This window comes from Erythrolamprus reginae, chromosome 7 (genome assembly GCF_031021105.1).
Source record: "Erythrolamprus reginae isolate rEryReg1 chromosome 7, rEryReg1.hap1, whole genome shotgun sequence".
Taxonomy (NCBI): domain Eukaryota; kingdom Metazoa; phylum Chordata; class Lepidosauria; order Squamata; family Dipsadidae; genus Erythrolamprus; species Erythrolamprus reginae.
Window position 1 is genome coordinate 82,234,595 of NC_091956.1, and position 12,704 is coordinate 82,247,298.

Sequence of the window (12,704 nt, forward strand, 5' to 3'; positions counted from 1 at the left end):
GCAGTATGTTGTAAGTAATAAACATAATTATTATAAAATATTAATAGCTCTGACCTATTGCAAAATGTGAAAAAGCACACCCTAATTAGGAATTTGTCTTGGAATACAGTGTTTCCTCGATTTCCGTGGGGGATGCGTTCTGAGACCGCCCGCGAAAGTCGAATTTCCGCGAAGTACAGATGCAGAAGTAAATACACCATTTTTGGCTATGGATCACAAGCCATCCCTTAACACTTTAAACCACTAAATTACCATTTCCCATTCCCCTAACAACCATTTACTCACCATTATTACTGGTACTCACCATTGAATAAGACACTTAGTGATCCTGATATTTATAAACATAATTATTTATTAAAATTATTAGTTCGGCGATGACATATGACATCATCGGGTGGGAAAAACCGTGGTATAGGAAAAAAACTGTGAAGTATTTTTTAATTAATATTTTTTGAAAAACCGTGGTATAGGCTATTCGCAAAGTTCAAACCCGCAAAAATCAAGGGAACCCCGTACTACATCCTTTCACAGCAAAAAAGGAAAAGGCAATGCAAAGCATTACTAAGTTTTTGGAAATTTCTCCAAGAAATGATAGATACAGTTGGCAAAATATATCATAAGGAAATGGTGAAGGAGTTCCTGAGAATTTTATTTCACTAGTCATTTCCAACTATAGGGAATGATGTTCATCTCCGTTTTAAGGTCATTGACCCAATGCTGTCCAAAGACATTTATGCAATCATAGGGTCAGGATGATGATATAAGTATTGCCCAAAGATCATATGCTGCAACGTTCTACCTGTCAATGACTACTTCAGCTTCAATCGCAACAACACAAGAGCACGCAACAAATTCAACCTTAATATTAACCACTCCAAATTTGACTGTAAAAAATATGACTTCAGCAACCGAGTTGTCGAAGCGTGAAACTCATTACTTGACTCAGTAGTGTCAACCCCTAACCCCCAACATTTTTCCCTTAGACTATCCACGATTGACCTCTCCAGGTTCCTTAGAGGTCAGTAAGGGGCGTGCATAAGTGCACCAGTGTGCCTTCCGTCCCCTGTCCAATTGTCTCTTCTTATGTCATTTATCTTTTCTTCCTTTCAAATTTGTTCACCTATACTTTTATATCTTTTCTTCTATTCATTTCTTTAGTTATATTACTACATATCTATTCTCTTCAATGTGTATTATGTATTGGACTAACTAACTAACTAACTAACTAACTAACTAAATAAATAAATAAATATGTCACGGAACACTGTTACCTTCCCACTGAAGTGGTACCTATTTATCAACTCAATTAAATTGCATGCTTTCAAACTGCTAGGTTGGCAGGAGGTCACCCCATCATGTGGAACTCAGTTCTCCAGTCAACAAACCCAGCTTCTTAACCACTGAGCCATCACATCGCTTATGCTGAGCATTAAAACTGCTATACTGTGGTACCTCGACATACCAGTTTAATTCGTTCCAGACCCGAGCTCATAAGTCGATCAACTCGCATCTCGAACGAATGCCTTTAGACTTTGTTTTTCGCACCGAGATAACTGGAAGCAAGGAGATTCTTGCGCCACCTAGTGGAAGCTCGGCTCGTATCCCGAATTTGAGCTTGGGTGTCGAACAGAAATTTCGCTCACGTCGCGGCTCGTAACTTGGAATACTTGCATGTGGAGCAGCTTGTATCTAGAGGTACTACTGTATTTACTAAATGTATAGATGAGAATAAAACCAGAAGTGCTATGAAATAAATTTCATATTATATTTTGGGGGATTAGTTTTTAAATGAATAGAACATACCCATTATCTTTCCAAGATAATTTACCAGTTCAAAATGCCCTTTTCAGGATAACCTGTCTGACCAAAATAATGAGATTTCCACTACATTTGCAATTTGATATCTAGGATCATTTTATGCTGAAATGAAGTATTATTAAAGAATGTGCCATAAAGCAACAAATTATTAGTCTGATTTTGGCCTCTGTTTGAAACTTACAGCATCATGAGTAACTAAACTACAATGAGTAGTAAAACAAAACATTCCTCTTTAGCCTCTCCTGTTTTTTTGCTAAATGAATTTTGCCAACAATTTTTAGTTCAATTTGTATAAGGGAAGGATTTCTTGTGGATAAATAAAGGAACTCTAGGTTCATACGAGGATAATAAATCAGATTAATTAGTAAACCCAAGTGGCATATTTTTACTATCCCTTACTTACTTTTTACTACAAAGATTCTTGATTTGGATATAAAAGGGGAAATTTTAATTTAATATACCAAATACAGTACTATATTCTGAAACTCTGAAGCAGAATTTGTTTGGAATATTGTTCCAATCTGATTTTTTCCTCACGATAAACATCCAGAGTTTCAGATCACCTTCCCAAATTTAGTAGCCTTAGTAATATTTGAGTTACACCTCCCAAAATTTTCTACTAGCAGTTCCAATGAATTTGGACAATCACAATATAGAGAACTATCTTTCAAGTTATTAACTAAAAAGTATGTGTTTTTAGTTTGCGGAATTATTGTTTTACATTTCAAATAGAATTATTTAGGAATAGTAAATTTAAGGAAGGAGCAGTTGTACGACACTGGATTGTTTTAACTGATCCCCCACCCTCAAAAAAACCCAGAATAAGATTTTCATAATCCAAATCAAGGCAATTTTAATTTTCCTCTATGTCCACTGAGTTTACCAGGACAAAATTAAGAGTCAAAAATAGTTATTTAAGTAGCTGAATTAGTTTGTGTAATTGTATGCAACAGATTAGAATCAACAGATAGTATTTTAGAACCATTGTAAAAATCTAACTCTTGTTATGGAGATACTTTAAGCTTGCTCATGAACAGAGATAAGCAGTTTCCCTTGGCTTAAGGGCAATACCGAGTTTACATGGCATGATAATAGATACCTTCTAAAATTGAGTGGGTCAAGAACCCAATATGTTAGATATTTTTAAGTCCCCATAAGGAATAGAAAAAACAACTTGGTCACTTGCCAAATCCATGTTGACCCTTACCATCCCCAAATACCAACAATTTTATAATCAATTTAAGGGTATTTTTTCATACCTTACATTTTGTAGTAATTTAATTTTACCAGGTGTACAGCTTTTTCTTATGAATATATATTATATGAATATATGTATTTAACAATAATTACCATCTGTACTTTTAGTTATGTGACCTGTTTGGAAGTGATTTAAAAGATGGCTAAAATAGATATGACCCCTTTACTAACATCAAACCAAACTGTCTTTGCTTTGTAGAAAAGCATCTGGGTAAACAGGAAAAAGTGAGATAAAATACAGCAGTTGTGAACAATAAAACAAATCCAAAAAAGAGTGCTACTCATCACCCCTCCTTCAGAAGTAAGTTTGCACCTAGCTTAAAAAGTACTGAAGCAGTAACCTGTCTCTTAACACTTCTTCAACTTAAGTTCAAAGAGAGGGGGGGGAAACTGATTACATTATATGACTATGTCTTCAACAGCCCAAATGAACTAAATAGCTTATCCACAAGCTGATCATTATATTCTCAGAATCTTTCCCGAGTATTTAAAATTAATTCTGATCTCATAATCCGAAGTTTAGAGTTTTTTCATGCCTAAGGACACTAAGTTGTATTTATACATACTTTTTCTTCAGAATTTGTATTGAAAATGATAGGGAAATAAAAAAAACCAAAGCAACTTTCAAGTAAGGCAAATTCTCATGACGACATAAACTGAAACTGAGCTATCTTTGTTTTATTCCAATATCTCTTATTTTAGCTAACTGCAATATCCATTGATGGTTTCCTTATTCTTCACTTATAAATGAAGGAAGCAGAACCTTTCGAAATAAAATTCTTCATTCTACAATGATTTTCTTTTGCTAAACTACCAAGATGCTGGATATATATGAATAGATCTCCCAAACATTTTAGGTTCAGGAAGACGCTTGAAACATAACTGGATTAGAATCTATTAAACTCTTCCCTCCTCCTTTATTTTTCCAATATAATTAAAACTCAACCAAATTATTTTTTGATTTGTTATGAAAAAGTTACAACTATACGTATTTTCTCTAATGCAGTGGTTCTCAACCTTTCTAATGTCGCGACCCCTTAATACAGTTCCTCATGTTGTGGTGACCCCCAACCATAAGTCTAGTGCCAATTCTCCCAACAGAGCTTTGAACTGATTGGCAGGAAGGTCAAAGGGACATCCCCACTGTAAATGCCTGATTGGTCGGATTGTAAAAATATGTTCCAAGGTGCCAGAAATTTGTCTTTTCCCATGGTCTTAGGCGACGCCTGTAGACCCCCCCAAAGGGGTCCCGCCCCCCCAGGTTGAGAACCACTGCTCCAATGAGACCAACAGAAGATCAGAGATATCAATTTCAGTTGGGGAAATCCTGTGAAGGATAAACATCATAGTCCATCCCATTTCCACTCCGATTCCAAGGAAAACCCATATACATTTAGGTTCTTGTTTAGCTTGGCCTTGAGCAACGTGCAAACCAAGTGATTTTTAATCTTGTTTGAGATAAACAAGATCTTCCAGTCTGAGATGCAAAACAATCTCTGTTTTAGGATGAGATATACAAATAAGTACATTTTTCTGATTAAGTAACATTTCTCTGAAAATGATACAGTCTTACAAACCCCTCGTCATACAAACTTTTCGAGATACAAACTTTTCGAGATACAAACCTGGGGTTTAAGATTTTTTTGCCTCTACTTACAAACTATTTTCACCTTACAAACCCACTGCCACTGCTGGGATGCCCCACCTCTGGACTTCCATTGCCAGCAAAGCACCCGATTTTGAGCTGCTGGGATTCCCCTGAGGCTCCCCTCCATGGGAAACCCCACCTCCAGACTTCCGTGTTTTTGCGATGTTGCAGGGGAATCCCAGCAGCGCAAAAATGGGCGCTTTGCTGGCAACGGAAGTCCGGAGGTGGGGTTTCCCAGCGAGGGGAGCCTTAGTGAAATCGCAGCATCGCAAAAACACAGAGGTCCAGAGGTGAGGTTTCAAGGATTTTGGTGTTTTTGTGATGCTGCGATTTCACTGATGCTCCCCTCGCTGGAAACCCCACCTCCGGACTTCCGTTGACAGCGAACTGCTCATTTTTGCGATGCTGGGATTCCCCTGCTGAGATTCCCCTGCAGCATCGCAAAAACACAGAAGTCCGGAGGTGGGGTTTCCCATGGTGGGGAGCCTCAGAGGAATCCCAGCAGTGCAAAAACGGGCACTTTGGCTGGCAAAAGGGTGAGTTTTGGGCTTGCATGCATTAATCGCTTTTCCATTGATTCCTATGGGAAACATTGTTTCGTCTTACAAACTTTTCACCTTAAGAACCTCGTCCCGGAACCAATTAAGTCCGTAAGACGAGGTATCACTGTAATTTGGCCTTTGCAAGTGACATATTTCTATATGGCATAAAATATCATTTGACTTAACATGCTTCTATTTTTTAAAACCCAGAAATAGTTATCTCCATATAAGAAATGCAGAAATGTCTTACTCTCTGGAAAATCTGAATTATAGATATGAATTCCATAGCCTTACTTCCCTGTAAAGTACATGGATAATATTAATAATTGAAGTACAGATGAAAGTGAGATCTGTATATATGCTTTATGCACATACTCAGGAAAAGGAAAAGGAAAAGAAACCATTTTTAGTTCAGATTCTGTATTCATATTTGTTTTAGTTTTGCTCATGTTTCCCATTTTTAATATTCTAATCAAAAAACAGTATTCAGTTCCTTTGGATGGAAACACTGTCAGTATTAGTCTTTCAGCAGTTCCCTGCAGGTTTCCTGCATAAATCTATCCACACCCTTACAGATGTTCGTATCTCAGCACAGATCTATTTCCCTTGAGAATCAGCCAAACCATTAAGAAGCTGCATTTTAAGGTGGGAAGAACTGCCTGCCATCTGGGAATGGAATATAAACTATCCCAAACCTGTTTAAGTCTTTAATTCCTCAAAAGTCACCCTTGAACTTCCTCAATAACGTGGGAAAACAAGGCTATTTCAGGGGGGGCCCAAGTGAAAAGTATGTAATGGGAGGGCATAGCAAGTGCCATTGGGACCACCAAACATTAAAATGTATTATACTGTACTGCAAATACCATCTTGTTGAAACCAGAAAAAAGCACTTACTGTCCCAAGGCTCACGTTACTCAAGTAATACATTATATTAAGTGTGTAAAAATGCTTATCTTTTTCACCGGAATGGGACCTACACATGGAAGGGAGAGAATTCAGGAGAAAAAAGAAGGTAAGAAGGGGGCCACAGGTAAAAAAAATATGGAGAAACACTGGGGTATATAGGACCAAGAATGGACCAAAATAACTAATTATGAAAACTGGATTTATCTTCCATAAGCAATTCCTTGGATTGTTTTATCTATGTGTGTATACAAAATTCTTTCTGTGTGTAAGATACTTGCAGCCAGATAATGCTACAAGTAAATATAAGAACTGTCACCATATTTCAGGTTTGTGTATAAATAAAGGCAATGTATCCTCAAAGAGCATATAAGGTAAGCCTTTATGAACCCAAGTGGTATATTTAAGATACTGGTTTGTTACCAGGCAACTGTCAGAGCTGGATATGTTCAAATTAATTGATTTCAATTGTTCAAAAAATGTATGCCACTATAAGTTACTTAAAGTTTCAAAAATTAATTTCTCAACTAACAGTTAAGTTTAGTTGAACAATATTATTCAAATTAATAGAAAGAGTTCTATTTTTGATCAGAGTAGTTCCACAGCTGTGCATACAACTGACTTCATGGAAATGTACTAATTGCTAATATAATTTATTTAAATCAGTCTGCTTTCTTCTGTTATATATCTGTTTCTAGATTTTTTTTGAAGCACATCAAACATTTGATCCCAGAAGAGGCCATTAAATTTTCTTTCTTCCTTTTCAGTCATTTTCCAGTGGGGAAAAAAGAGGGGGAAAGTTTGCTGCTCTTCAAGTGTCATTTGCATTAATTAGCTACTGTACCTTAAAGAGCCCAAATTTCTTAATCCTTGCCTTTTTAATTCTTTCCAACAGTTTTTTTTTTTAATGGCAACATTAAGCAGCACTTGCTACTGATTTTGAAAGGGCTCGCTGGAGCCCCCATCATTCCATTTGAAATATTATTCAAAGAACCACGCAGCAGTGTTTTTAAAAGGCAGAAAAACAAAGGAGAGGCCTGGCAAGTTATAACATCCATCTATTTCTAAATTAAGCCTTTCCAGGCGCAACACTATAAACCATTTACCTTGTGGAACCTTGGACACAAATCTTCTTTAAAAAAATAATAATAATAATAGCCCAAGAAGCTCAGAGATAGAAACATAGAAACATAGAAGTCTGACGGCAGAAAAAGACCTCATGGTCCATCTAGTCTGCCCTTATACTATTTCCTGTATTTTATCTTACAATGGATATATGTTTATCCCAGGCATGTTTCAATTCATTTATCTACCACGTCTGCTGGAAGTTTGTTCCAAGGATCTACTACTCTTTCAGTAAAATAATATTTTCTCATGTTGCTTTTGATCTTTCCCCCAACTAACTTCAGATTGTGTCCCCTTGTCCTTGTGTTCACTTTCCTATTAAAAACACTTCCCTCCTGGACCTTATTTAACCCTTTAATATATTTAAATGTTTCGATCATATCCCCCCCCTTTTCCTTCTGTCCTCCAGACTCTACAGATTGAGTTCATGAAGTCTTTCCTGATACGTTTTATACTTAAGACCTTCCACCATTCTTGTAGCCCGTCTTTGGACCCCTTCAATCTTGTCAATATCTTTTTGTAGGTGAGGTCTCCAGAACTGAACACAGTATTCCAAATGTGGTCTTTTTAAGTTGCAAAATATTTTTAGTGCAAGATGTCCCACGCCCTTATCAGAGATACATTGCACAGCATTTTATCTTCTTACCCTTCGTGTGAATGGAGAGCAGCACAAGGAAGGAAATGTGAAGTTGCCAACTCGGTTCATCTAGCCAGTTCATTGCAGCAGGAGCAATAGCAGCAGCAGTTCGGGCAGTTCTCTTCTTTTTCCTTTGCTTAGTTTCTCAGAGAGCTTCCGCGCGCACTCCCGCCTCTCAGCAAGTCAGATGAGTTGTGCCAGCAGAGCCTAAAGAAGAGAAGTTGAAAGACAAGCCTGTTACAAACTGGTTCTGTCACCACATAGTCCTCAACTGATTACTCTTGCAGGAAGGACAACAAAAGGGCAGCAGGACTCCCAAGCAAGGACTGGATTCCTGAGACAGGAGCATGGACTGATTTGCTGCCCACACGGGGAATTCATGTAAACTTAGAAGTTGCAGCAAATCAGGAGACAGAAGACAGAGAGAGAGAGAGAGAATGAGAAACTCAGGCGGAATTGAGAAAGAATCTCAGCTCCCTTGTCAATTTCACACTCACGTTCACAAAACAAAGCCACGCTGCTTCAGAAAACTAACGGGTAGTTTCTAACAAGGTATATTTAATTCTGCCAGGGATTATCCAGAAACAAAAATTTTAATCTATTTTATTCACCTCCACAAATGTAACTGTAATTACACTGGCAATTGCCCTTTCCTAACAGCGCCCCCCAAAAGAAACGTTTATGTTTATGTTTATTAGATGTGTATGCCGCCCCTCTCTGCAGACTCGGAGATGATAAATAGATCAAATCTTATTTACATAGAAACATAGAAGTCTGACGGCAGAAAAAGACCTCATGGTCCATCTCGTCTGCCCTTATACTATTTCCTGTATTTTATCTTAGGATGGATATATGTTTATCCCAGGCATGTTTAAATTCAGTTACTGTGGATTTTATTTATTATTTATTTATTTATTTATTATTTAGATTTGTATGCCGCCCCTCTCCGCAGACTCGTGGTTTATCAACCACATCTGCTGGAAATTTGTTCCAAGGATCTACTACTCTTTCAGTGAAATAATATTTTCTCACGTTGCTTTTGATCTTTCCCCCAACTAACTTCAGATTGTCTCCCCTTGTTCTTGTGCTCACCCTCCTATTAAAAACACTTCCCTCCTGCACCTTATTTAACCCTTTAACATATTTAAATGTTTCTATCATGTCCCCCCTTTTCCTTCTGTCCTCCAGACTATACAGATTGAGTTCATGAAGTCTTTCCTGATGCGTTTTATGCTTAAGACCTTCCACCATTCTTGTAGACCGTCTTTGGACCCGTTCAATTTTATCAATATCTTTGTGTAGGTGAGGTCTCCAGAACTGAACACAGTATTCCAAATGGGGTCTCACCAGTGTTCTATATAAGGGGATCACAATCTCCCTCTTCCTGCTTGCTATACCTCTAGCTATGCAACCAAGCATCCTACTTGCTTTTCCTACTGCCCGACCACACTGCTCACCCATTTTGAGACTGTCAGAAATCACTATCCCTAAATCCTTCTCTTTTGAAGTTTTTGCTAACAGAGAACTGCCAATACAATACTCATTATTCTTTATAAGTTTCTAGGGCAGCTAGAAGCCCCCTGAGGTCAACAGGCTGCTCTCTCCTATGTAAGTAACCCAGTCTCATCACAAAACCCTATATACATGTTTACTTAGAAGCAAATTCCATTCTATCAGTGGGAGTTTATCCTTTGGGAGAGGATCCGTAGTTAAAGTATTGGGATAGGATGGAAAGACCCAGATTCAAATCCCCCCTTATCATCCATGGATACTCAGAGTTCAGTCCCCCTCTCTTGATTAGCCCAACAAAGCCTATATTTATTTATTTTATTTATTCATTTGTCCAATACACAAATACATAGGAAGAAAAATAGACATGTAGTAATATATATAAGGGTAAAAGTGAACTTAGAGGAGAGGATATATAAAAGGAAGAAAATATATATGATAGGTGAAAGAAAGGAAAGACAATTGGACAGAGGACGAAAGGCACACCAGTGCACTTATGTACGCCCCTTACTGGCCTCTTAGGAACCTGGATAGGTCAATCGTGGAGAGTGTAAGGGAGAAATGTTGGGGGTTAGGGGTTGACACTATTGAGTCTGGTAATGAGTTCCACGCTTCGATAACTTGATTGTTGAAATCATATTCTTAACAGTCAAGTTTGCAGCGGTTCGTATTAAGTTTGAATCTGTTGCGTGCTCTTGTGTTGTTGCGGTGGAAGCTGAAGTAGTCATTGACCGGCAGGACATTGCAGCATATGCATAAGTATCTACACCATTTCCCTCCAAGTGAGAAGTACGTGCTATAATACGCTACCTGTATTCTAAGGGCATGAACGCTGCTGTGACGGGCACCCAAGGCGCTTACTGTAGCACACAAATCAACAGAGTCAATGCCGCCCGAGAATTTCTTGACCGTTTCATAATTGAAGGCAAGGCTTTTCTCTTCTGTAGAGACAGGAGGTGAAACTATCACCATACTCCAAAGAGTCCATCAATGCATTGGCGCCATCCCTATTCTCCTTCGGCCAAAAAATTGGAAACTCAGCGAGAAAAATTGGCGAGAAAAATCCATTTGTGCACCCATTGCGCACAAATCTTCACAGCAGCGTCCATGCCCTTAGCATTCAGGGAGTGTATTAACAGTGAGCACTTCACACTTGGAGGGAAATGGAAGGAGGACGCTCATCTCTAACCTTCACCACAATGCCAGTTGATGATCTACTGACCACTGACACTGCTCATTCTCTTCCACTGCCTTCCTACTACATGGAAGTAGTAAGTTCGCCTGGTGCACCAGTTGCGGCCCTATTTGGACCGGGAGTCACTGCTCACAGTCACTCATGCCCTCATCACCTCGAGGTTCAACTACTGTAACGCTCTCTACATGGGGCTACCTTTGAAAAGTGTTCGGAAACTTCAGATCATGCAGAATGCAGCTGCGAGAGCAGTCATGGGCTTTCCCAAATATGCCCATGTCACACCAACACTCCGTAGTCTGTATTGGTTGCCGATCAGTTTCCGGTCACAATTCAAAATGTTGGTCATCACCTATAAAGTCCTTCATGGCACCGGACCAGGGTATCTACGAGACCGCCTTCTGCCGCACGAATCCCAGCGGCTGGTTAGGTCCCACAGAGTTGGTCTCCTCTGGGTCCCGTCGACTAAACAATGTCGTCTGGTGGCCTTCTCTGTGGCGGCTCCGACCCTCTGGAATCAGCTCCCTCCAGAGATTAGAACTGCCCCTACCCTCCTTGCCTTTTGTAAACTCTGTAAAACCCACCTCTGTCGTCAAGCGTGGGGGAACTGAGACATCTCCCCCTGCCTATGTAGTTTTTATGCATGATATGACTGTATGTATGTTTTTTATATTGGGGTTCCTTGCTTTTTAGATTTTTTAAATGTACTATTTTAGATTCTAATTATTAGATTTTATTTATTTATTTATTATTTAGATTTGTATGCCGCCCCTCTCCGCGGACTCGTAATATGTATTGTTTTTGTCACTGTTGTGAGCCGCTTCGAGTCTGGGGAGAGGGGCGGCATACAAATCTAAATAATAATAATAATAATAATAATAATAATAATAATAATAATAATAATAATAATAATTCCAACTTCCCCGCGAACATTCTCCATGAGTTACATGCTTTGTAGCCTTACTTTCCGTATTCTATTCTATTCCATTCTATTCTATTACATTCCATTCCTATGCCAATCATAAACTACTGAATACTATATGATTTTAAGGAAAACCAGGAACAAAATTCTGCAAACATTAATACATATGTTCATTCATTCAAGGGTCAGTTCATATGATCAGGATTCACGTACTCTAAATATGCTAATGAAAATTCACACAACCGACTTTTTTGGAAAGGTTGCATATACTTGATTCTATAAAGTCATGCAAATATTAAATTAAAAACTCTCCTTGTCTTTCGCAAATTACTCAAGACCCACCTATATCGCCAGGCATGGGGGAACTGAGACACCTCCCCCAGGCTTTTATATTTTATGTTTGGTATGTATGTGCTGTATGGTTTTAATTGTTGGGCTTTTATATATATTTTCTTTTAATATTAGATTTGTTTACTGTTATATTGTTTTTATTATGGTTGTGAGCCCCCCCCCCCCGAGTCTTCAGAGAGGGGCGGCATACCAATCTAATAAATTGAATTGAATTGAACTAGAAAAAGTTATACATTGCATACTGTTCCTCATGTTGATCTTTTTTGTTTTTGAAGAGGTGTCATTTTATCTGGAGATATTAGAAAACTGTTTCCCAATCACCTTCCACAAATCTGTGTCCTATCTTACAACATTTTTCATGTCACAAAAGTGATTCTATTACTGTTCTTAATGTATCTTGAACGTGTGTCTGCTTTGTTTCAAAACCACTTCGGGTTTTTTTTTTTTCATAAATACTCGCCATTGTAGAAAGTTTGCAAAAAGGTGGTTTTTATCAACCACTGACATACTTTAAAAGAAAAAAATAGGAAAAGGGCAAGACATCCATATAAATAAAAGCATATGATGCATTTATTTCTACATTTCACCTTACTTAAGTAACTTCCTCTGATAAACTTCAGTTTATACATGGTATGTTTGTGTGTATGCTTGCTTTTAATAATGGGGTTTTTACGGTTTTTTAAATTATTAGATTTGTTCTTACATTGTCTTTGTTATTGTTGTGAGCCACCCCGAGTCTACGGAGAGGGGCAGCATACAAATCTAATAAATAATAATAATAATAATAATGATCTAAAGTT

The 12,704-nt window shown here is 38.1% G+C and overlaps 1 protein-coding gene across 4 annotated transcripts in view; it reads right to left on the reverse strand.

The window, feature by feature from the left end:
* The window catches only part of BMPR1B (bone morphogenetic protein receptor type 1B), a 199,780-nt gene that overhangs the window by 66,821 nt on the left and 120,255 nt on the right, over positions 1–12,704 (reverse strand). For all 4 annotated transcript variants that reach the window (XM_070757998.1, XM_070757996.1, XM_070757997.1 and 1 more), the window contains exon 3: positions 7,940–8,137. In XM_070757998.1, the coding sequence (XP_070614099.1) occupies positions 7,940–8,012 (73 nt within the window). In that variant the 5' untranslated portion in view covers positions 8,013–8,137. The remainder of the gene's footprint in view (positions 1–7,939; positions 8,138–12,704) is intronic.